Here is a 25351-nt window from a genome sequence, read left to right as displayed (position 1 = left end):
GTCTTGTGGCAGCACTGAAGGGGCCAAGTGCCACAGCTCAGTGGTATAGAAACTGAACTTGAACGCAAGGAGGAGCTGAAGACTTAAACTTCTGGGAAATCACAGAAATCTTTAAAAGAGTTTTTTTGCCGCCATCTTGATCTCAAGTGTTCTCTAAGGCCCATGTGTAAAGGTTTGGTCTCCAGAGTGGCACTAGTGGGAAGTGGCAGAACCTTTAGAAGAAGGGGCTAGCAGGAGGTTTTTAGGTCATTGGGGGAGTGCCTTCAAAGAACATATCAGGGATCCAGAGCACAGCTCCTTCCTCTGTCTCTTTTGCACCTTGGCCATGAGGAGAGTGGTTTTATCTGTCATGAGCTTCCACCATGATGTACTGCCTTGCCACAGGCCCAAAACAACAGGGCCAGCTGGTCATTGATGAACCTCCAAGACTATAAGCCAAAATCTTTTCTCTATAATTATCTCAGGTGTTTGTCACACTCACAGAAGCTACGTTTTAGTGCCACCTATAGGAAATAGTTGGGAGATAATACCTGGTAACATTTTCTACATCTAGTTGGGGGAACCTGGGTAGTACCAGGTGGCAATGAAAACCTTGTCACAAAGAAAAATCTCAGCTAAAATCCTGCCTCCTCAGAACCATGTTCTGCACTGCCATTCAGTGCAATTTAATTCCTCCAAGGAAAGACAAGTTGCTGCACTTGGGGGCCTCTGCCTCATAAACTACATGGCCCATTCAAGTGACTTTCCTAGCAAGAAAGGAACCACCTGTCCCCAAAAGGGCCACTAGTTCTTGCAAAACTGGAATCCATTTGTAGTGAATTGGGAAGAAACAAAAATGTTTGACAGCTGTCTCTAGGAAGTCAGAGGGGGACTGTTGAGGGATATTTAATTTCTATCCTGATAAGCAGTTGAGGTTTTTGGCACAAGCTATGTGTTAGTATTGTTTTGTAAAAACGTGTAATCAATAAAAGAATGGAGTAGCCAGGCACAGGAGGCTCACGCCTGTAATCCTAGCTACTCAGGAGGCAGAGATCAGGAGGGTCACAGTTCAAAGCCAGCCCGGACAAATGATTTGTGAGATCCTTTCTCGAAAAAAACCCATCACATGAATGGATCATGAAATTATGATATATATCCATGCTGAATATTACTCAGCCACAAGGAATAATGACATGGGGTTTGAAGGTAAATAGATACAATTGGAGGACATCATGTTACGTGAAGTTAGCCAGGATCAGAAACACAAAACCTGCATGTTTTCTCTCATACCAGGAAGCTCGATCTAAAGATAAACATATACACAAAAACAATCATACACAAACTCAGATGTAGAACATGTTTGTAACAGTGTATTTACTCTATGGAACTCAGGGAAAGAGGAAAAGGCAAAGAGAAGATAGAGCATCAGTAACACACACCACAAGATGTGAAGGTAGAGGATATAAGGATATGTATTGAAAGATACTGAAAAACGGGGAGGGGGATGGGAGGTGAAAGGGTAAGGGAGAGTATTCAAGGGATTAAACAGACCAAAGTAAAGCACGCCCACAGAGGCATACATTGATCACTCCTCTGAACCAGAGTCAACTCAAATATTATGAAAACCAGGCCTGTAAAATAGGCAGAGTGTGTGTGGGGGGGGGTACTTGCAGGAGGAGGGAGGTGAAGGAAGGAGATTAAGGTGACGGTATATGGTAGATGGACTTCATATACCCATATGAAACAGAACTAAAAAACCTCTTGCAATTTCCTTAAGAGGTGTGGGGAGGGGGCTGAGAGGGAGAGATAAGGGGCAGTGTAACTAATGTACAATGTAAGTCTAATTGGAATTGTCACTATGAACCTCCCCCCGTATCATGAATATATCTTAATAAAAATTTATTTAAAAAATAATTTTTAAAAAAAAATCACAAAAAAGGGCTGGTGGAATGACGGAAGGTGTAGGCCCCAAGTTCAAACCCAAGTACCAATAAAAAAGGAGTACATACAGAAGCACTTATAAAATAACACTAATGATAACGTTGCATCAATACATAGTAAATACCATTCATGAGAAGCTGATAGTATCGAAAAGGACACTTTCCCAACTGCGATTCTACAGGAAATGGCGGACAGGGTTATTCTCCCAGGAAAGCTGTCAACTAGAGAGGCCAGGAGTCCCCAAGAGGTGATGGGAGGGTGGGTATTAAGGGTTAAAAAAAAAAAAAACTTAAGATATTATGAAGTTTATTTTAAATTCTATGTAGTTCTGAATTACTGTCTTTTGCTTTTGTAATTTAAGTTTTCAGATTACAGGAAAAAACAGTTTATAGGATTTTTGTTTTTGTGGTGCTGGGGATTAAACCAAGGGCCTTAAGTGTGCAAGGTAAGCACCCTGCCACTGAGCTCCATTCCCAGCCCTAATGTGTAGTTTTTATCAATTTCTTTTGGTGGGACTGGGATTTGAACTCAGGGCTTCATGCTTCCTAGGCATGCACTCTACTGCTTGAGCCATACCTCTAGTAGTTTTTAACTGGTAGAGTTTTAGGACTGGAGGCCGTAGCTCAGTGGTAGAGCTATGAAAGAAAGAGCAGTTCCAGCCCCCATGGTAGTCATGAGCACTTAAGTTTTCTGGGTAGGAAATCAAGTGATTAGGCTTCAACAAAATGGGTTACCTTTGGAAAGATATAACGAAGGCTGGGCTGGGGAAGTGGCTCAAGTGGTAGAGCACCTGCCTAGCAAGCACAAGGCCCTGGGTTCAAACCCCAGCACCACTAAGATGCAAATCTCTAGATCATGTGCACCTTTGTGTGCAAGTTGCAGTATCCGTGTAGGTACATAGAGGCCTGATGGCACATCCTGTAAAACCAGCTGGTTTAAGGATGTCATTAGTTAAGATCTAAGGTTTAAGGAAAAAACAGCTGGCTAGCAGTGGGCTGTGATTAAGACTTCTCCAGAATCCTTTTTTTCTCCCCCACCCTCACCAAATCCACTTTCCAATTATTAATCCTTCAAACCTCAGCTTGAGGATGCCTGCCCGCAGGAGGTCTTGCACAGAGACCAACTCCAGGGCACAGCTCAGGGTAGTCAGGATATTCCACGTGTGGCACAGGCACAATCCACTCTCCTCTGGTTCCATGGAAGACCACCAAGTGGGCCCATGACTTCCCAGAATACAGACTGCACTTCTTAGCTTCCTTTACTAAATTCGGCCTTAAGACTTCATTTGGGTCAACAGGAAGTGGTGGTGTTGCCTAACGAGCTTGTAGCAAACCATGCCAGGCAGTGGGCACGTGCCACTTCTCCCTTTTCTTCTCTTGCTTTCTGCTGCCATGGAATATGTGAGTGGTCACTGGAGGCCATTCCTGCAGCTCTGCCCCTGAGGTGGCAAACTAAGCCACAACAAACAAGACAGATGGCAGGGTCTCAAAGGTGACAGAACAGGCATGCCTGGTTGGCTTACCTCTGGACTCTTAGGCCTCAGAAAAGAATGGCTAATTTCAATGTTTCTCCCCCATTTAAAGAACGCTGTATTTTTCTCTCCTATTACCTACTATTACTACTCTAATTCCAACCAGGAAGCTCCTGGAGATGATTCTCAAAAGCAGACTTGGCCAGGTATGGTTGCACATGCCTATAATCTCAGTGCCCAGGGATCTTCCTCATCTATCTTTCTGAGACAGGAAGATAGCTAGTTACAGGTTAGCCTGGGCTCCACAGCAAGGACCTGACTCAAATACAAAAGCACATGCATGGCTGGGATTGTAGCCTGGTGGTAGAGCACTTGCTTAGCATGCACAAGACCCCAAGTTTGGTCTCCAGCACCACAAGGAAAAAGAAGAAATATGGACAGGAAAAGACTTCTGTGCCCTTCAAACACCTGCATTCCTCTTTTTGTATGATGTGTTAGCCTTAGTATGATAGGTAAGAGTGTGGCACACAGGAGGACCCGAGAAAGATTTTACAGCTACTCACAGACCCTGACAAAAGGTGTTCAACAGTGTATTTGGTCACTTTTTTGTTTTTTAATGTCACATTTAACACAAAGCTCTAACACTGAAAAATGGTTAAGTTCAAAATTAACACACTACCACATCCAACTTCTTCATTCTTGAGAAAACATCAAAAAAAAAATTCTCATTTAAAAAGAAAACACACACACACACACACACACCCAAAAAAAAAGAAAAGAAAAGAAATATACTTTTAGTTAAACCCTAACACCTTTCTCAGGTAAAGAGCAGTCTGGCTCTAGGTCAGGCACCTGTCCAGCATTTTAGGACCTGACATCCATATAAAGCTTTCTAAGTGATCCTTGAATTAGGACCGTCCAAAGTTTAAACTCCAAGTGAGACCTTTAACTTCACGAAGCGTGGATGGCTCAGTTATCTTCGGGCCGATAATCCCAGGAATTATGCAGGTCGACCACGACTGCAGAACCATCACTGCTCAAACACACCGACTCAGAAATGAGAGCCCTCATCTTGTCCTCATCCACCTGAAAGCGGAGCAGTTTGGGATACGCAAGGAGTCTTTTTAGGGGCACAAAAAACTTATCTCCTTCACAGAAGGGTTTGGGAGAATTCTCTATCCTGTCTTTTTCGGCCTCTGTGAAGACTGCTCCCAATACTAGGTGGGGGTCTGGGGAGGACTCGGAGGAATCTGGCTTAGTATCTGCTTCCCTCTTCTGTTCTCGAAGCATCCGCCCATGTCTCAGTCTCAGACGTTCTACTTGTATCAACACTTCCCCGACCAGTACAAATTTGAGCATCCTTTCCTGCTGCAAACTCGGGTAGGAGGTCGTATAAACCTGGACGGAAGAAAACCAGACATGCAGGGTATAGAAAAATTTGAAAGCCATCAGTAACTCTCAGCCCCCTTCAGTCAACTACACATACATGTTGGAAAGAACTCAGATTCGAATCAATTGCAATGGGAGTCGAATTTCTCACACCTGACATTAGCCACTTGCTTTGCTCTGCAATCCTAATGCTCCATGCCTTCCAGCAAGGTTTCTACAATTCACACTACCCCAACATTTCCACTTGATTTTACAAGAAAAAGGGTGAAAGAAGGAAAATGGTTCAAGCTGGGAATGATGGCTCATGCCTGTAGCCCCAGCTACTCCAGAGGCTAAGGCAGGAAGACTGCTGACCCAAGAGTCCAAGGCTATGTGGACAACACAGTAAGACCCCGACCAAAGGAAAGAAATGGTTCAGGGAAGTCTGTGTGTCTTGGAAGATCAGTTGTTTTTGTGTTTGTGCAGGGGATGGGAGCCAGGGCCTGGTGCATGCTAGGAAAGTGCTCTACCCCTGAACTACATTCCCAGCCCAGAGGCTCAGTTCTAATAGTCATTTCCTGGAGAGAAGCCACTGCTGGTTTTCTCTTTACTGCTGCTAATCCTGAGAGGACACATGAGAAGTACGCTTTCAAGATTTCTAAGCCAACTGCCAGCAGACTGTTTTCTGTCACATGTCTTGAGAAATGCCAAGAAGTCGGCTGGTCTCAAAGGAGGCCATAGACCAGCTCTGCCAGTAGTCACGAGGCCTGAGGATCTTTCTAGGGCGTACTTCAAAATCAGGTCAACTACCCTCATCTTTACTTTGGAGATTCTTACCAAATAAAAACAAATTCATCATCCCAACCAACGTCCTTCTCTCCCCCACAGCTGCCTCACCAGGAATACTCACAGCTTTATAAACATGGTGGTCGAGTGGCTTTGAAACACAAGATTGTGTGGCTTTCCCAGTGTTTTTCTGGAAGACACCTATCTGGGTGCAGAACCCAACGTGCTCGGCTCCCGCAGGTGGCTTCCCAACTCCTGTAAACTCCACGCAATAATTGTAGCGGTCAGCCACTTGTAAAGCCCTGAAGTCAAAATAACAAAGAAGTTTTTCTAAACACAGAGCTAGTGCTAAATAATTTACCAAAAAAGAAACTACTGTCAAATAAATTGCAGTCAGTAGTATAGTAGAAACTAGAAAATATACTAAATTAAAATAACTTCTAAACCAGGTGAAGTGTTGCATTTATAATCTCAGCACCTGGGAGGCTGAAGCAGGAAGACTGTGAGTTCAAGGACAGCCTGAGCTACACAGCAAGATCCTGTCTCAAAAAAAAAAAAAAAATTTACTTCTGTCCTTATGGCACATACTGCTACATCACAGGGACTGCTTGATTTCTGAGGAGGAGCAGAGGCAGTGACAAGTACCAGTTTCCAAGTTACCGTGAGAATATGGAAGAGAAAATTTAAATTACAGGGCAGGCAGGGAGGAGGGGTAGACAAGGAGATCCCAAAGGCTATAGTCCTACTGACCTATTTTGGTTTGCAGGTATACCCAAAAATGTGAGCAAGACCAAGGGGCTGCCTGGGGTGTGGCATGAGGCTCAGCCCCTCCATACTTCACTCCTCACTTACACGCCAATACTACCGGTGCCTTCATGCATCCTTTTCCACAGTCCAGATGTGGTGGATCCCTTTTGATCTTATTACATGGTAAGTTACACACTAGGATTTTATTTGTGTAATGTAAGGAACAATTCAGATTAGACACTTAAGTAAGGCTTACTTCCTAAGACTTTAAACTGCAGTGGGATTCCCAAGAAACAAACGAACCCCCTTCCTAACTTACCAGGTTTGAAACTCCATTCTATTCCACTCAAATTTATGATCTGCATCTCTCAGAGTCACTGTGGGAAACAGGGGGTTGAATTCACAGTTTGGTGTGCTGATGACAATCATGGCTGGTGAAAGGTACCCGAATACCACTTCCGGAAATCTGGCCAGATCCTCTGAATCCAAATGTTCTATTCTAAGATTGTAAACAGGAAAGACAGAATTAAGGTAGTTTCTCTCAGGAGTATTTTCCTAATTGACTGAACAAAAACAATTCCTATTTAGCAAAACAATTCCTATGGACATGGATGTCTCTGTTCTTTGAACACATAATAGTGACCATGGTCCATCCCCACCCTACCCCTAACTCTGCCCATGGTGCTCCCTTAACCAAGTAAGGTCCTTTGTTGTACTCTATCAATTATCAAAACTCCAAAAAATGTATCTGAGCTTGAACTTATTTTTTTTGGCAGTACTGGGGTCTGAACTCAGGACCTCACACTTGCTAGGCAGGCACCCTACTGCTTGAACCACTCTGCCAGCCCTTTTTTTGTGGTGGGTTTTCTTGAAGTAGGGTCTCCCAAACTATTTGCCTGGGGCTCGCTTTGAATTGTGATCCTCCTGATCTCTGCCTCTTGAGTAGCTAGGATTGCAGGCATGGGTCAGCTCTTTAACATCCTTGATACAATGCACCAAGAACACAGCATCACTTCTATAGTATTTGGGGGGGGGCAGTACTGGGATTCAAACTCTGGGCCTTGCACTTGTTTAACAGATGCTCTACCACCTGAACCACTCTGCCAATCCTTTCTTTTTTTGGGGGGAGAGGGGTATTCTTCAAAATAGGATCTCATGAACTATTTCCATCAGCTGGCTTCAAACATCAGTCTTCCTGATTTCTGCCTCCTCAGTAGCTATGATTACAGACGTGAGCCACAGGCACCCAGCTTCTGTAGTATTCTTGTCAAAAATGGACTCCCTTGGGCTGGCGGTGGCAGAACATGTGCTTAGCAATGTGCTGGGTTCAATCCTCAGCACCAAAAATGAATAAGTAAACTAAAATACATGCCCTAAACCTAATAATGAGGTGTAGACAAACCTAAAGTGAGGAACATTCTACAAGTAATTAATTAGCATGCATTCTTCAGAAATAAAGGGCGGCTGGGGGTAGCTCCAGTGGGAGAATGCTTGCCTAGCACAAAAAAAAAAAAAAAAGGAGGGAAGGAAGGAAGGAAAGACTGAATGGTTAAAGGGCAAATGAAGAACAACTGAACAGATTTTTCCAGATTAAAAGACAGTCAACAGGAATGACAACTAAAAACATTGTGTGGGGGCTGGGATGTAGCTCGGTGGTACAGCTCTTGCCTAGCATGTGTGAGGCCCTGGGTTCAATCCCAGCACCCAAAACAGAAAAGACAAAAAACAAAAACATTGTGTGGTGCTGGACTGTTTTAAACTACAGCTAAATTTTAAAATGACTGTACGAAGACATTACCAGAACAACTGAGTTTCCCATACGGACGGTGTGAAAGGGATAAGAAGGAATGAGATGTCTCAACGGACCCCACCCCCCTGTTGGAGAAACTGGTACCAGATGCCCCGTGTAGATAAGATAAGCAGGGCAGCAGGGCTCGGCTCGGGGATATAGAATGTGAGGAATGTGAGAAGGTTGCGAAAGGTGACGGGATGTACCTGCAAGATGTGCTCTGCCTGCTTGCTCAATGTTGATAACGAAAATACGCGTGCAACTGCTGACCTTTTACTCTGTGTTACAAAATCATTGGTTAAGTATTGCGCAGGCTTTTGCTGTAACGGCAGGTAGTGGTCTATATAAGATTTCCCCTAAAGAGGCTCAGGGTGGTGTTTTCCTAACCGGTCCTGCGTGTCCGTGTGGGAGCTCGACCCTGGCTAGCCAGCCCAATAAACTCTGCTTTGTTGATTGCGTTCACGCCTGGCTCTCTGTCTCTCGGGGGAATAGGATTCCCATTCCTAACATTTGGAGGCCCCAGCGAGATTCCATTTTCTCGAGAGACAGAACTTGCCCGCGAGAAAGCAGGGGCGATCCCAAGTCCTAGGCGTTGGGAGGGGATCCAAGACCCTCATTTGGAGGAACTTGAGTGTTCCATTTGGGCCGCGGTGGGGATTCGGCCAATCCCCAGGGAGTTCTATTCTGAGAATTTCATTAGGAGGACCGCAGGGTCCTGCCGGGAGAGGTTCTCCTCTCATTTGGGCTCGAGCATTTTAGGAATCCTGGTGCCAGGTGAAGAACTAATTGAGCTAGTCGACCAACCACCCGTCAAGTGGACGCCTTTCGGCATGATATCCAAGTCGGACGGGTGAGGAGGTTGAATGGGGTGCGCAACAGTGTGAGAGAAGGACCGGTCCGAGCGAGTGCTGGAGAGTGTGTGTGTGTGTGGAATTATTGTTGCCTTTACCCTTTTTGTTCTATCTCTCTTGGTGTTTGATTCTCCTTCCACAATGGGACAGGGACAAACAACCCCAAAGTCTTTGATCCTTTCTCACTTTTCAGAAGTTAAAGAAAGGGCCTTAAATGCGGGTCTGGTCATCAAGAAAGGTAAGTTCGACACCTTTTGTTCTACAGAGTGGCCCACCTTTGGAGTCAGATGGCCCATTCAAGGTTCCCTCTCCCTAGACATGATCACTAAGGTTAAAGCAGTCATTTTTCGGCCAGGCAATCGAGGCCATCCAGACCAAGTCCCTTACATTATGGTTTGGGAGGATCTGGCGAGGAACGCCCCCCCCTTGGTTAACAGCTTTTCTGACTCACCCCTCCAGTTCGGCTCCCGAGGCTAAAACCCCAGTCACGCCCGCCTTGGTCGTAAAGGAGGAGGAGAAACTTCCTCTTCCCACCCTGACTGGTCCTCAGAATAGGGCACCTCCCTTACCATCTCCGGTCTTACCAGAGAGTTCCCCCCTTTACCCATCCCTCGCAGGGGCAGAGGAAGATCAGCCGCCTCCATACGTGACTCCCCCTGGCCAAGCCAGTGCCCCGGAGGAGGAAATTTCCTCATCCTCCTCAACAGGACTGGCAGCAGGAGGAGGAATGGGTCGAAGACTTCACCCCCGAGGGGTTCGGGAAAGGGAGGGGGAAGACAGGCCCTCCTCATCAACACAGGGGGAGGAAACTGTCCCTGCACTTCCAGTCCAGATGGTAGGCCAAGGAGGACCGGGAGGGGGGGCAACAGTTTCAGTACTGGCCCTTCTCCTCCAGTGATCTATATAACTAGAGGACGCAGAACCCACCCTTTTCAGAAGACCCTAAGTGTCTCATAGATCTCCTGGAGTCTGTCATGCATACACACCGCCCCATATGGGACGACTGTCACCAGCTGCTCAATACTCTTTTTACGACGGAGGAGCGGGAGTGCATCCTCCACGAAGCAAGAAAAAACGTCTTGGGGGACAACGGGAGACCCACAACCCTCCAACCGGCCATAGATGAGGCCTTCCCCCTACGCCGCCCGGATTGGGATTTCGGGACCGCAGAAGGTAGGGAGCGTCTCCGAATCTACTGCCAGACTCTTATGGCCGGTCTCCGAGCGGCCGCTAGAAAGCCCACCAACTTTGCAAAAGTAAAAGCAGTCGTCCAAGGGGAAAACGAAAGCCCGGCCGGTTTCTTAGAGTGCCTCTACGAGGCATACCGTCAGTACACCCCTATTGACCCTGAGGCGGAGATCCACCGGTCTGCTGTGGTATTCTCATTCATTAATCAGGCAGCTCCAGACATTAGGAGAAAACTCAATAAACAGGAAAACTTAGGGGAAATGACCATTAGGGAAATGCTACAAATAGCAGAGAAGGTCTTTACCGCTAGGGAAACTCCAGAAGAAAGGGAGGAAAGGCGGAGAAAGGAAGACAGGGAGGCCCAGGAGAAATTGAGAAAGGAGGACAGGGAGTTCCAGGCTAAGGAAAACCGAAAGCAACAAAGAGAAATGGCCCATATCTTCCTAGCGGGTATCCGGGACCAACCCAGGGGAGGGGGCCACACCAGGACCCCGGATAAGGAACGCTGTTTTTACTGTAAGGAAACTGGACATTGGAAGACAGAATGCCCTAAATTAAAGGGAAGAAGAGGGTTTGGAAGGAGACCGGGGGATAAAAGGGAAAGGGAACGAGCAGTAGAGCAGGCCAGAGTCCTCCTAGCCGGAGAAGAGGACTGAAGGAGACGGGGCTCGGACCCCCTCCCCGAGTCTTGGGTAACAGTACATGTGGAGAGAAAGCCGATGGGGTTCATGGTGGATACCGGCGCCCAGTATTCGGTCTTAAACAAGGCACATGGACCTTTGAACAAGGAACGAACAAGTGTCGTTCAGGGGGCCACTGGTACACAGTTATGTACATGGACTACCAAAAGAAAGGTAAACTTAGGAAAACACCAGGTCACACACTCCTTCCTGGTCGTTCCTGAGAGCCCCGCTCCCCTGCTCGGACAGGACCTACTCACCAAAATAGAGGCCCATATCCATTTTGAGCCAGATGGAATAATTGTGACTGATCGAGAGGGGAGCCCGATACATGTCCTGTCCCTATCATTGGTTGACGAACATCGTCTGTTTGAGAGTCAACAGGAGCCAGGAGGGGGCATGGCCCAATGGGTAAAAAGATTTCCCACGGCCTGGGCAGAGACTGCGGGAATTGGGCTCGCCAAACACCTCCCTCCCGTAGTTATACAATTGAAGGCTTCCACTCTTCCCATTCGGGTAAAACAGTATCCTATGCCCGAGGAGGCTCAAAGAGGCATAGCCCCTCATATCCGCAGGCTATTAAAGGAAGGAGTACTGCGGCCTTGTCGCTCTGCCTGGAATACACCTCTGTTCCCCGTCCAAAAGCCAGGAAGCAAGGACTATAGGCCTGTGCAAGACCTGCGAAAGGTAAACGAGCGGACGGAGGACATTCATCCCACCGTTCCGAATCCCTATATCTTGCTCAGCCACCTACCCCGCTCGCAAGTATGGTATACAACCCTTGATTTGAAAGATGCTTTCTTCAGCATTCCATTGTCAGAAATTAGCCAGCCGCTATTTGCTTTCGAGTGGCACGAGGATGGGGGCCAATCTGGACAGCTTACTTGGACCAGACTGCCGCAAGGATTTAAAAATTCTCCCACCCTGTTTAACGAGGCCCTGAGCCAGGACCTGGAACCCTTTCGCCGGAGCCACCCACGAGTCATTCTATTACAGTATGTTGATGATTTACTGTTAGCGGCAGAAACCCGAGAGGAATGCAACGAGGCTACTGAACACCTGCTAACGGAATTAGGTGAGCTGGGATATCGGGCGAGTGCCAAGAAAACCCACATCTGTAAAAGGTCAGTGACATATCTGGGTTATCGGATCGCAGACGGGGCAAGATGGCTGACTGATGCCATGAAACAGACTATTTTGGCTATCCCATCCCCCACATCCACTAGGGGAGTGAGAGAGTTCCTGGGCTCCGCAGGATTCTGTAGACTCTGGATTCCGGGATTTGCAGAGATAGCCAGACCCTTATATGAGGCCACCAAAGAGGCTCCGGATTGGAGATGGGGGGAAAGAGAACAACAGGCCTTTGACCAGCTAAAGGATGCTCTTTTACAGGCCCCTGCCTTAGCCTTGCCAGATCCTACAAGACCATTCACTCTATTTGTAGATGAAAAAAAGGGGGTAGCCAAAGGAGTCCTGACCCAACAACTAGGCCCCTGGAAGAGACCTGTGGCATACCTTTCCAAGAAATTAGACGCAGTAGCGGCAGGATGGGCCCCCCTGCCTCCGCATCATAGCAGCCATCGCCATGCTAGTGAGAGAAGCCGATAAATTAACTTTTGGACAGGCCCTTTGGGTAACGGCCCCTCACCCGGTGGAGGGAATCCTTAAACAACTCCCCGGGAAATGGATGACAAATGCCATGCTCACCCACTACCAGGGGCTCTTGTTGGATTCCCCTCAAATCACATTCACAGATCCCGTAACCCTGAACCCTGCCACCCTGTTGCCTAACCCGGAACTACAGACACCTGTCCATGACTGCAAAGAATTCCTCTCCGAAGTTACACAGGTACGGGCTGACCTAAAGGATACCCCCCTGTCCGGCTGCAAATTAAACTGGTACACGGATGGAAGCAGCTTTGTCCAAGATGGAGTCCGAAGGGCAGGGGCAGCTGTAGTCGACCAAGAAGGAAATACGGTATGGAGCAGCGCTCTCCCACCCAGAACCTCAGCCCAAAAAGCAGAATTAATTGCCTTGGCAGAGGCCCTGGAGAGGGCAAAAGGAAAGCGAGTCAATATCTACACCGATAGTCGCTATGCTTTCGGTACCATTCATGTCCACGGGGCCATCTATCGCGAAAGGGGATTCCGCACAGCAGAAGGGAAAAATCTAAAGAACCTGGCCGAGGTCCAGCGTCTATTAATGGCAGTGGAAAAACCGAAGGCAGTGGCAGTGATGTATGTCCCAGGCCACCAGTCTGCCAAAACGCCGGAAGCTGTCGGTAACAACAGAGCAGATCAAGAAGCAAAGAGAGCAGCAATGGTGAGTCCTTCCATGGTCGCGGCTGTAGACGTGCCTGTCCCAGAGCTCCCTTCGCTACCCCCCCCCCACCCCGACCAGAATACTCCACGGAGGATTTCACCTGGATGAGAGCCCACTCCCCCATTAGAGAAGGGGAAAACGGATGGAGAAGCGACTTGGAAGGCAAGTTAATTCTGCCCAAAAAACTCGGACAATTCCTGTTGATTAACTTACATAAGTCCACCCATTTGGGGCGGAGAAAATTGCTAGACCTGCTGACATCTGCGCAGCTCTGATTTCCGAACCAGACCGTGGCAGTCCGCCAAATTGTGGAAGATTGTGCCAGCTGCACAGTCATGAAACCAGGACGAAGGGAGGGGCACCATACAGGTACTCGGGAACGGGGGAGGGCTCCGGGAAGAAGTTGGGAAGTGGATTTTACTGAGGTAAAACCAGGAAAGTTTGGGTACAAATATTTGCTGGTATTCATAGATACCTTTTCAGGCTGGGTGGAGGCTTTTCCTACAAAGAAGGAGACGAGTCAGGTAGTGGCAAAGGCCTTGCTAGAGGAAATCATACCCAGATATGGGGTGCCCGAGGCAATTGGGTCAGATAATGGTCTGGCTTTCGTTAGTAAAGTCCTGCAGGGACTAGCCCAGGCTATGGGGGCCAATTGGAAGTTACATTGTGAATACAACCCCCAGAGCTCAGGGCAAGTAGAAAGGATGAATAGGACACTAAAGGAGACTTTAGCCAAATTGGCCCTGGAGACTGGCGGTGATTGGGTGACACTCCTTCCCTTGGCCATCTTCCGAGTCCGGAACTCCCCGTATGTCCATGGGCTAACTCCCTTTGAGATCCTGTATGGGGCTCCACCCCCCATCATTCAAAGGACCTTAGGCCCGAGACTAGATGATCTGGCCCCAAATTATCTGATTATGCTACAGGCTTTAGCTAAAGTACAACAACAAATATGGCCCCTAATTCAAGCGTACCATACTGCTGAGAGGACCCCGAACACGGAACATGGCATAGTCCCAGGGGATATGGTATGGGTTAAAAGGCATCAGTCCAAAACCCTAGAGCCTAGATGGAAAGGACCTTATGTTGTACTGTTTACTACCCCTACCGCCCTCAAGGTTGACGGCATCGGACCTTGGATCCATTACTCCCACGTGCGTCGAGCCAATCATCGAAAACAAAAAGGGGCTAAAGAGTGGACCGTACGGCGGCACCCAGACAACCCATTAAAGCTAAAGCTCTTGTGGCCCCAAAAACATGCAGAGTCTTCAGGAGCCGTCACGAATGAGTTGGATGATCTTCCTGATCCTGCTCATTGCCCGGAGTAGGAGCCTTGCCGAAACCAACCCTCACCAGCCTTATAAACAAACCTGGATACTCACCGATGGGGAGACCATACCACCCTCAATGAGACTACTCACACTGCCCCATTGGGAACTTGGTGGCCGGAACTACAATTCTGCTTCAGAGACATCAATCCTGCCTATGGGGCCACCGCCCCGGACTCAGCTCGACGCTATGGTTTTTATGCTTGCCCGGGCCACCAAAAGAGCAAAGACTGTGGGGGGATACAATACTCTTTCTGTAAGTCATGGGCATGCGTCACATCTAACGATGGTGAATGGAAATGGGGAGTATCAAAACCAGACCTGCTCAAATTTGCCTTTGTAAATGGGGTACCATGGGGAAGCAGATTGGGGGGGGGCCTGCGCCTTCCGCATATCACCCGCGAGTGCCGGCCCGCAGATCTAGATAGAATCAAGGTCACTTTCACTGAAGTTGGCAAAGAGGACACCCCAGGATGGATACAAGGTAGGGCATGGGGAATTGTATTTTATAAATATGGTGGACACTCTGGCTCAACCATAGTAGTCAGATTGAAAACTGAGCCCACGGGGCCACCGTCCACAGCAGTAGGCCCCTAATAAGGTACTTAGGCCACCCTATGTAAAGCCACCTCCCCGACCTTCCACAACTCACCACCTTCCCTCAACCATAGCCCGGGCTAATGTTACAACTCCAAGACCATCAGGAACCAGCCCTCCCTTGGTGAGACCCAGTCTCATGACCGGATCTAAAGACCCCCTCTGGGACCTAGTGGGCGCTGCCTTCCTGACGTTAAACCACACCAACCCTAACATGACTAACTCCTGTTGGTTATGTTATGATGTGAGGCCCCCATTCTATGAGGCAATAGGGCTAAACACCACTCACAATACCTCATCTGAGGAAAACCCCACTCAGTGTTCCTGGGGAGACCATAAGAGAGGTCTGACCATACAACAGGTAAGCGGCCAAGGAACCTGCTTAGGAAAAGTGCCAAAGAACAGACGGGACTTATGTACTGTTATTAACGCCAGTTCTACCTGGGAAAATGCTATTAAATGGGTAATTCCAAAGGACAATGGGTGGTGGCTATGCTCACGGTCCGGACTCACCCCGTGCCTATCAACTAAGGTGTTTAACAGCTCTAAAGAATTCTGTGTTATAGTGGCTGTGCTGCCCCGCATCCTCTATCATTCGGAAGAGAGTCTATATTCATACTAAAATACAAAAATGGTTGAAAAAAGGAAAAAGAGAGAACCTATTTCCGCAGTAACTATTGCTACCCTACTCAGCCTAGGGTTAGCGGGAGCAGGAACCGGCATAGCTTCTCTGGCCACCCAGCAGAAAGGGATGTCTTCGCTGCATGCAGCCATAGACGAAGATATAGAGAGAATAGAAACCTCCATTAGCCACCTAGCAAAATCCCTCACTTCTCTGTCTGAGGTAGTACTTCAAAACCGACGAGGTCTGGACTTGTTGTTCCTCCAAAAGGGGGGACTATGTGTTGCTCTAGGGGAAGAATGTTGTTTTTACGCTGACCATACGGGAGTTGTTCGTGACTCCATGTCTAAACTTCGAAAGAGCCTGGAACAAAGAAAACGAGAAAAAGAGGCCGGGGAAAGCTGGTTCGAGTCTTGGTTTAACCAGTCCCCATGGTTAGCTACCCTTTTATCTGCACTGGCAGGGCCAATAATAATCTTCCTATTACTTGTTACCATAGGACCCTGGATTCTAAACCGACTTATGACTTTTGTCAAAGGTCGAATTAATACTATCCAACTTGTGGTCCTCCGCCAACAATATCAGGCTCTTCATCCCCTTGAGAATGATTCCTCAATTTAGGCCATAAGAAAAGGGGGGAATGAAAGGGATAAGAAGGAATGAGATGTCTCAACGGACCCCACCCCCCTGTTGGAGAAACTGGTACCAGATGCCCCGTGTAGATAAGATAAGCAGGGCAGCAGGGCTTGGCTCGGGGATATAGAATGTGAGGAATGTGAGAAGGTTGCGAAAGGTGACGGGATGTACCTGCAAGATGTGCTCTGCCTGCTTGCTCAATGTTGATAACGAAAATACGCGCGCAACTGCTGACCTTTTACTCTGTGTTACAAAATCATTGGTTAAGTGCTGCGCGGGCTTTTGCTGTAACGGCAGGTAGTGGTCTAAATAAGATTTCCCCTAAAGAGGCTCAGGGTCGTGTTTTCCTAACCGATCCTGCGTGTCCGTGTGGGAGCTCGACCCTGGCTAGCCAGCCCAATAAACTCTGCTTTGTTGATTGCATTCACGCCTGGCTCTCTGTCTCTCGGGGGAATAGGATTCCCATTCCTAACACGGTGGATTAGCTGATATTAGTGCTTCATTGTTAAGAGTCCTAATACAGGTCACTATGGTTAGGAAAGAAGCATTTGTTCTCAGGAAATATGGTTAGCATACATACGTACCCAGGTACTTAGTGATGAAAAGACACAATGGCTCCAACTTACTCTCAAATGGTTGTGATGAAAATACAGAAAATGATGGGCTGGGGAGTATGGCTCTAGAGGATCTACTTAGCAAGTACAAGGCTCTGACTTCAAACCCCAGCACCACCAAACAGAGAAAAGAGAAAAAAAATACTTACAGAAAATTATAAAGAAAAAGCCAAAATAAGTGGGATCAAAGGTAAGCCATTGGGGATTCTGGGATATAAACATGGGAGTTGTCATTCCTGCACCTTCTGTAAATCTGCCATTATGTGAGCAAAAAAGGGTCTGACAAAATACTTAGGAATGTAAGTTGTTGTGCCCTAAAAAACAAACAAAACCCATATGTAAACGCTGACAACACTATTCCACAAGGGCTTGAGTTTCAAACAAATTCACACGCAAATGAGGAGCTGTGTTGAATAAGGTATAAGGAGACAATCTCCTTCCCCAGGCTGCAAGGTCACCCTGGGCACCACACCCCTGGGTGTCTTTCAAGACAGTGATGGGCAGAGTATCATGACCTTTGAACCAGTTTAGGAAGCAGCACTGAAGGTGAACTGATGGGCTGTCACACTAGTCACCAGGAATCTCAAGTCCTTTGCTCTGTTCAGCTTCCTTGCATTATCAATGTACACTCTACATACTGAAACTTGTGCTGTTATGGTTTGAACATGAAAGTGTCCTCCAGGGCTGGCGGAGTGGCTCAAGGGGTAGAGCACCTGCCTAGCAAACCCCAGTACTGCCAAAAAAAAAAAATGTCCTCCCCAAGTCCATGTGTTAAAGGCTTGGTCCCCAGCTGGTGGTGCCAGGTTGGGAGATGGTGGAAACTTAGTAAGTAGGTCACTGGGGGCATGTCTGAAGAGTGTCTTGTCCTTGTCACCATCTCTGCTCTTGGCCACCATGAAGGGAGCAACTTTGCTCCACCAAAGAGTAACACTCTTGTTACTATGCTGTTCTGTCTCACCCCAGGTCCACAGCAATAGGGCAAAAGCCAAGGTAAATCTTTTCTTCTTTAGAGTGTTTAAGTATTTGTCACAGTGAGTGACAGTCTGACACATATGGCCATGGCATACATGATTAGTTACATTAAAATAAGAAGCGGCTGAGGTTGTAGCTCAGTGGTAGAGTGCTTGCCTAGCTTGTGTTTCATCCCCAGCACCACAAAAATAAAGTGAAAATAAAAATACAAGTGGTATGCTGAGTGTGGTGGTACATACCTGGAATCCCAGCACTCAGGAGGCTAAGGGAAGAGAATCATGAGTGAGGCCAGCCTGGGCTACATAGCAAGACCCTGTCCCCCCACCAAAAAAAAAAGGAATTTATGAGTTCCTTCCATGGGGAGAAAGGGAGGGCTCTTGCTCATGGCAAAATACCAAAGGTTAACTGGTAAATGGATCAGGAGAACTGGAATTGCAAAAAAAAAATTTGCCACCTTTTTAATAAAGATTGAATCAGGCAAGAAACACTGGTAATGCTAAATCCAGTGAAATGCTGATGGACAGCACAGCCTCATAATATTGGCTATGGGAGAAAAAAGCAAAAGCAGAACAGAAATTATACAGCAGCACAAACAAAAGCAAAATTAACATCACCACTGGGCGCCAATGGTCATTGCATGTAATCCTAGCTACTCAGGAGACAGATCAGGAGGATCACAGTTCAAAGCCCTGGACAAACAGTTCAGTAGCTCCTATCTCGAAAAAAACTGTCATAAAAAAGGGCTGCCGAGTGGCTCAAGTGGTAAGAGGGCCTGCCTAACAAGCATGAGGCCCTGAGTTCAAACCCCAGTGCTGAGGGGGGAAAAAAAATCACAGAGAGACAGGTGGGCATCATGGGCCCCCAGTGGGATGCCCTGAGAAAGACCTAAAAGCCCTTTGCAGCATTCTGTGGTATCTGATGCATAACGTGAGTTTCACCACTAGGTGAGTCCAAAATGAAAAATATTAAAAATGAGGAACTAAGGATTAGTTATATAATGCCCTTTGTCTTAGAAATATAAGCTGAATTATTTATCAGGAGCAAAGAGCCATGTTGTACAGATCCCCACCCTTAATTACCATATGGACTAATGACAAAAGAAAGGAGGAAGACGCTATGAGGTAAACCTGGGTGATGGGTGTCTGGGTGCTCTTGATACTGTTGATTTTTGGATCTTATCTGCACACTTGGAATTTCCAAGTAAAATACTGAATGAGAGTAAAGATATTCCCAACTGGTAAACAATTTTCTTTAAAAATAATCCAAGAGCTAAATATTAGGAGACTAAGATTACTGAGGCAAATTCTTTCCTATTTTTTCAAAATCAACAGTTAATACGGGGGGAAGGGAGAAGAAATGACCCAAACATTGTATGCACATATGAATAAAATAAAAATTAAAAACAAACAAACAAACAAAAAAAAGTTAATACAGTTTTAAACTTACAATTCAATGCATGTTATCAAGTTAAATCCAAGCAAACGGGAGTCTCTCTCCACAACAGAGCCATGATACAAGGTTACGGTCAAATCCAGATCCCGGGGTTTTACAAACTCCCCTAAATAAGGAGACAGCTGATGCCTGCAAAAGAATCATTGCATATAAAAAAAATAAAATAAGAAATCACTGCACAAGTAAGACATATTCAGAATGCAGTGAATTTAGAAATTCTCAGCTGGGTCGTGGCTCAGTAATAGAGTGCTTATCTAGCAATGTGTGAGGCCCTGGCTTTGATCCCCAGCACTGTAAAAAATAAAGAGACGTTCTCACCAACCACAGAACTCAGAAGCTCTGCTGGTCACTTTCTACCTGCATTGCTGTAAGTCTGACTCGGCCCGTTTTCCTAGTCTTCTTGTACTAAACACTAGGTCATGGGGCAACTTCCTCTCTCAGTGGGCAGTTACTGGCCAATGGGGAAAAGATTCTGAATGCTTACTATTGTTCTCATTTTAATACTTTTGGTCTTTAGAAGAAAAATTCTCAGAGCAATCTGGAGAAATTTCTTATTATCAGAGACGGATAAAGGGAATAGTGATATGAAGAGGACATGTTTATAAACCCTACCTCAGAACTAATCCAATCACAAGACCTCGCCCACTTCCCAGAGGCACACATTAAAGCCAGGGGTGGTGGAATATGCCTGTGATCCCAGGGAAAGCTGAAGCAGGAGGATCGTGAGTTTGAGGCCAGCCTGGGCTAAATAATAAGACCCTGTCTCAAAAACCAAAACCATACAGACAAGCATTAATCCATTTATGAGGACAGGGTACCCATCACCTAATTACCTTCCACAAGGCCCCACCTCTTAATGGTTTTACCACCACAGCAACACCACTCTGGGGACCAAGCTTCTAACACATGCACCTTTGGGGGACAACCCACATCCAAGACATGTCACTGAGTATTACCCATTCGACTGTAATTTTTCCTCATCGATATCTACCCCAACAAGCAGTTGAATGCACGGGTAGACTTTGAGCAGCCTTAGGAGCTCAGTGTCACCACATCCCAGGTCTGCAACCTACAGATGAGACAGAATGTCATTTCAAAGACATTTGCAGCCAGAGAAATATAAGCAAAAAATCAGAGGGGTAGGGAAGATTGTGAATCAGTAATAAAACCATCATATGGGAGGATCTTTTTTGGTAGAATATGGTACACAAAAAACAAATTAAACTTGAGACTTTATAAGCTTGGGAGTAAATAAGTGTTTGATGAAAATCAAATACAAAGCCACGCCAATTCCCAAATAATTACTATTATTTATATTTGACTAATGAGAAGGGGAGAAAGAGTGGGTAGTTTCCACATTCAGAATCAGAATTTGGAATCTTAAATACTCCCAGCATCATGATTCAGCAAACAAGGCTCTCTAAAACATTCATTTCTCCCAGAGACTAAATTTCTTATTTGACAGAAAAATCACATCAAACCATCTTGTTTCATCTTGACCTTGGAGCAGCTGAAAAGGCCATTTCAGATGCTTCAATTGAATAAATGTACACAGGGTAGATGAATGAATACCTGCATCTTTGTGTGCGTGTACAGAAACAGCTGGAGTACAGCCCGAGTGAGGTGAGTCCTCACCCAGAACCAGCTTGAAAAGAACCTTTCATCTAGTCTACCGCCACAATATTGAGTCCACTGGGAGAATAACCAGGTACATATGTTCACATATGAAGCCACAGATTTTTCTCTGAAGGTGATGAATAACTCCATTATCAAATTTGTTACTTTATTTTTTTGAGTCTTGCTATGTTGCCCAGGCTAGCGTCAAACTCCTGGGCTCAAGCAATCCTCCTGCCTCAGCCTCCAAAGTGGCTGGGAAAACAGGTGTGCACCATCTTGGCCCACACGTCTCTAATTTGAAAAGAATCACTGTGTCTGTGGCCACAAAACCAATTTGCCTAATGTTCTGACTTAACGCTCTAGAAATGTGGAATTTACAAGGTCACATTCAACTGCAACCCCCACACCCACCAAAAAAAAATTTTTTTCTTCCCATTTAGATCAGGCCATGTTGAATTCTACTGGGCAAATGTCTAAAGGATCCCCTATGTTGTGTGTTCTGGGAAGGGCTCACTGCATAGAACCACTCTCCTCCTTAAGTCTTAGATAAGACTCCGGTGTTTCCATTCTCTGCCTCCTATGTGTAGAGTAACAATCTGTCCCCACTGGAGAGTGGAAACAAAATTCTCCAAATCATACTTTCCAAAAGCCTTCCTCCCTCCCCCAAGCCTCTGAACCTTAGCCTGTCCTCAGCTGGAGGGAACAAACAGCCTGGCCTTAAGGATCATTCCCAGCCAGAAGTGGTAACACCTGCCTATAATCCCCGGTACTCAGGAGGAGGAGGAGGCTGTACAATCCTTTGAGCCCAGGAGTTTATGAGCAGCCTGTGCAACATAGGCAGATCCTGTCTCAAAAACAAAGGGAGGTGTGCAGTGGCTCAAGTGCTAGAATGCCTGCCTAGCTAGCATGAGGCCCTAAATCCAAACACTGGTACTGCCTCCCCCCCCCAAAAAAAACCTCCCCATAATTAAGCTGGCCTCATGGCTACTATCCTTTTTTTACTATTAATTACTTTCACACTTCCTAGCTTTGTTCCCTTCTCCCTGTAAAAACAGAAAAATCCTTCTGATGAGCTCTGAGATACTTGGGAACCTTGGTCAAAGCCTTCTCCTCACTACAATAATCCCTTTGCAGTCTCTCCTGTTGGGAGCACCTGTAGCCTCAGCTTTGGGAGGCTGAAGCAGGAGGATCAACTGAACCCAGAAGTTGGAGGTCAACGCAAGCAACCCCAGATCTTAAGAGAACAAATTAAATGGCAGCTTCTCCTCGGGCTGGGAATGTAACTCAGTGGTAGAGTTCGAGAAAAGAAAAAGAAAAAAACCTCTCCTTACTAGTGTATTTGACAAACCACCCGAAAGGCCAGTCTTAACAGCAAAATGACACCTACCTTCTTGGGTTTGTGCCGATCTACTATGTCTCTAACAAACTGGTACCGCTGTTTGTATAACGGAGGTTTAAACCGAATTACCTTCTCTGGGCAAACGTCTTCAAACCTACCGTCAACCTCACTGTTACACTGCAAGGTTTTAAAAACGGTTCATAATCATGCATGACTTCAAAAATTTAATAGGAAAAAGAGAAAGCTCCCTACCCCTCCCCCAACCACTTTGGATACCACTATGGCCTCTTGCAATCACACGGCAGCACTGCCTTCACTCCGCCGTTCATCCCCTGACTTTCATTAGGTGAGAACTGGGCTCTCTGCGTCTTGTAGCTTAGTTTCAGCTGAAGGGAACATTACTCCTGAGTGTATTTAATAGTAACAATTAGAAGCCTTCTATGGCTGGGATCATTTATGGAGTGAATTGCCAAGGCCTGTGGTCCAGAAAGACAAGAGGCTAGAAAATGACTTTATTCGGGCTCCTCTAAGTGTTGAACTGGGACTTTGAACTCAGGGTCTCATGCTTACTAGGCAGCTCCCCCACCACTTGAGCCACGCCTCCAGCTCCAAGTCCTCTTTTCTGCCAGGCTTTAACCCATGTCCCAGTCCAATAGTGTCTGGCCTGTGTAATGCAGTTTCAGCAAATGTTTTGGAGGGACTGGAAATTTGAACTCAGGGCTTCACACTTGCAAAGCAGGCTGCCTGGGCCACACCTCTAGTCCATTTTGCTCTGGTTATTTTGTAGATGAGGTCTCTCAAACTACTTGCCTAGGCTGGCCTCAAACCTCGATCCTCCCAATCCCAGCCTCCCAAGTAGCTAGGGTTACAGGCGTGAGCCACCAGCACCCAGCTACAGTGAATCTTGATATCACTTGAGATCTAATCACCACCACAACGTAATCAAATTCTCATCCCCCCCACTCATGATGTCCATGCCCTTGGCCTGCCTTCAGCAGAAATTCTGTCATGTCTGTATAGCAAGCACCCCTTTATCCTTGATGCCTCCTCTTAGCCATTCATCACTCACATTTACCCTCCCACATTCTCCAACTTGGATACAAAACCCAGCTGCCTGGGTAAGCCCTGCTGCAACCTCTAATTGCAAGTCCTACATAAAGTCAGGATAACCTTTTCTTTAACAGACCCCGAGACAAAGCAAGACTCAGAAGGCTACTCTGTACAGCTGTTATTATCCCTATTTACCAGTGTCATAAAGAATAAATCAGGGCTGGCAGATTGGCGGGCTGGCAGATTGGCAGCCTGCCAGTGGTAGAACGCCTGCCTACCAAGCATGAGGCCCTCAGTTCAAACCCCAATACTGCCAAAAAAATTAAAGGGATAAATCAAAAGGCATTTGATATCTACAGTAACACTGTCCAATAAAAATAAAACACACACAGGGCTGGGCTGTAACTTAGTGTAGAGCGCTTGCCTTGCATGTGTGACACCGCAGGTTCAATCCTCAGTACTGCAAAAAACAAAATACAACCCACATATGCAACTTTATTTTTCTTGCTGTGCTGGGGATCAAACCCAGAGCCTCAGGCATAGTCTCTACCCTCAGCCCAAATATCCATTTTTAAACTTAAAATTAACTACATCCCCCTCCTCAGCTGTACATGCCACATTTCAAGTATCCAACTGCAGGGATGTACAGCCGAGCTACTCCAAGTGTGGGCCCCAAAACAGTAGCATCTTCACCTGGAAATTTTGTAGAAATGCAAATTTTGGTGTCTCACTCCAGACCTCCTCAAACAGACTCTGCAGTAAAAATCTCCAGGTAATCCATTCACACCATTACACTAGAGACTTTTTTTTTTTTAATAAGTAACAACTATGTTTAGTTCAACACCCCAGAAATGCTAGGGCCTAAATGGGATGGATCTTGTAATTTCCTCACGGTATAGATAAAGCTGTATCTCTCAAGACATATGGGTGGGTAAGAAGGGTGGGCATTTACCCGGAAGTTCTTTTCTTCCATTTCCATTGTTTCCCAGCGTCCTTGAGACAAAACGCAGGAATATCCTTCAAGCTCTGTTATCAGAGAATCCGCAGCGACTCAGCTGTAAATACCAAACACCCTTTTTTATAAAGAGAGGCTTAGAAGGAACAGCTGACCAAATGAACAGAGTGGGTTTTCCCCTTCTCGTTATGTGAATGTATCCAATAAGTACTATTTGAGACACGATCAGACAAGTTCAGAAGGCATAACCTTTCACATCAAACTCAGCTAAGTGCATCAAACTCATTCCTTTTACTATTGGAAGTTCAATGCGGTACAAACAGAAATTTCTGAGTTCTGCCTATGTCATTGCTAAGATCCTCGACCTCGTCCACACTGCTTTCAACACTGACTTTTCAAACAGGGACAAGATGAAAATTCGAAGGCAAAGGTGCCTTTAAGAAGACAACGATGCTGCTGAAACGGGAGATTTGAGACCAGAGTTCTTGGGAGGTGATAATGGAGGTGTCCAGGGGCCCTTCCTTCTGTCTCACTGCAACATCGATCCAATTCACTCACGGATTTGGATTTAAGTTCTTCTTCTCCATTGCACCCAAGACTCCACCAACCACACCTGAGCCTGAAATGCGGGCATCACGTCAGTGCCTAGCCGTAGTCCCTTCCTAACTCACATCGCGGAGCCCTGCTCCTTGCGACAGCCAAGGTGCCACCTTGGGGAAGCAGCGGTCCTCGGATCTCCTACCTGGGAGTAAGCCGCCAAGTTCAAGTTTAGGAGCAAAGCCCGAGGGTGCGGGCGGAGGACGCGCAGCCGCCGCGCAAGTGACCTCCGGGCCCCGCCCCCGACGCCGCGCCCGCCCGCGCAGCCCCGCGACGTGACGTTACCCGCCCGCAGCCACACGTGCGGCCGCGTCGTGCGTCCTCGGGGTCCGCGCCGGGGGTCGGGAAACCGGGGTGCCGGGGCGCGGCCCCATCCCTCCAGGCTCCCGATTCCGAGGCGTCGGTTTTGGGTCTCAACGGCCGCGGTGGCGCACGCACAGAAGCCATTT

The 25351-nt window shown here is 46.8% G+C and overlaps 1 protein-coding gene across 2 annotated transcripts; it reads right to left on the bottom strand.

The window, feature by feature from the left end:
- Positions 1-1969: 1969 nt before the first annotated feature.
- Henmt1 (HEN methyltransferase 1) lies at positions 1970-25134 on the bottom strand. 2 transcript variants are annotated; one of them, XM_074050861.1, is made up of 8 exons: positions 25048-25134; positions 24303-24405; positions 22349-22477; positions 20301-20413; positions 19339-19473; positions 6612-6791; positions 5670-5847; positions 1970-4789 (listed from the first exon to the last, which is right to left on the bottom strand). In XM_074050861.1, the coding sequence occupies exons 2-8, from the start codon at positions 24327-24329 to the stop codon at positions 4361-4363; spliced, it is 1191 nt and encodes a 396-aa protein (XP_073906962.1). In that variant the 5' UTR covers positions 24330-24405; positions 25048-25134; the 3' UTR covers positions 1970-4360. The 2 variants fall into 2 exon arrangements, with proteins under 2 accessions (XP_073906962.1, XP_073906963.1); XM_074050862.1 differs by lacking the exon at positions 22349-22477.
- Positions 25135-25351: the final 217 nt, after the last annotated feature.

Source organism: Castor canadensis, chromosome 12 (genome assembly GCF_047511655.1).
Source record: "Castor canadensis chromosome 12, mCasCan1.hap1v2, whole genome shotgun sequence".
In the NCBI taxonomy this organism is placed as follows: Eukaryota; Metazoa; Chordata; class Mammalia; order Rodentia; family Castoridae; genus Castor; species Castor canadensis.
Note: the sequence above shows the minus strand (reverse complement) of the source record. Positions and strands in the feature narration are given on the sequence as shown.

Bases quoted from the DNA above. Each gene is read 5' to 3' on its own strand.
- Henmt1 (XM_074050861.1), bottom strand. From the start codon at position 24,329: ATGGAAATGGAAGAAAAGAACTTCCGG. The intron at 22,478-24,302 runs GTAAATGCCCAC...AAAACCTTGCAG, and splicing joins TGGAAGAAAAGAACTTCCGG to TGTAACAGTGAGGTTGACGG. The intron at 20,414-22,348 runs GTAGGTGTCATT...TCTCATCTGTAG, and splicing joins ATCGGCACAAACCCAAGAAG to GTTGCAGACCTGGGATGTGG.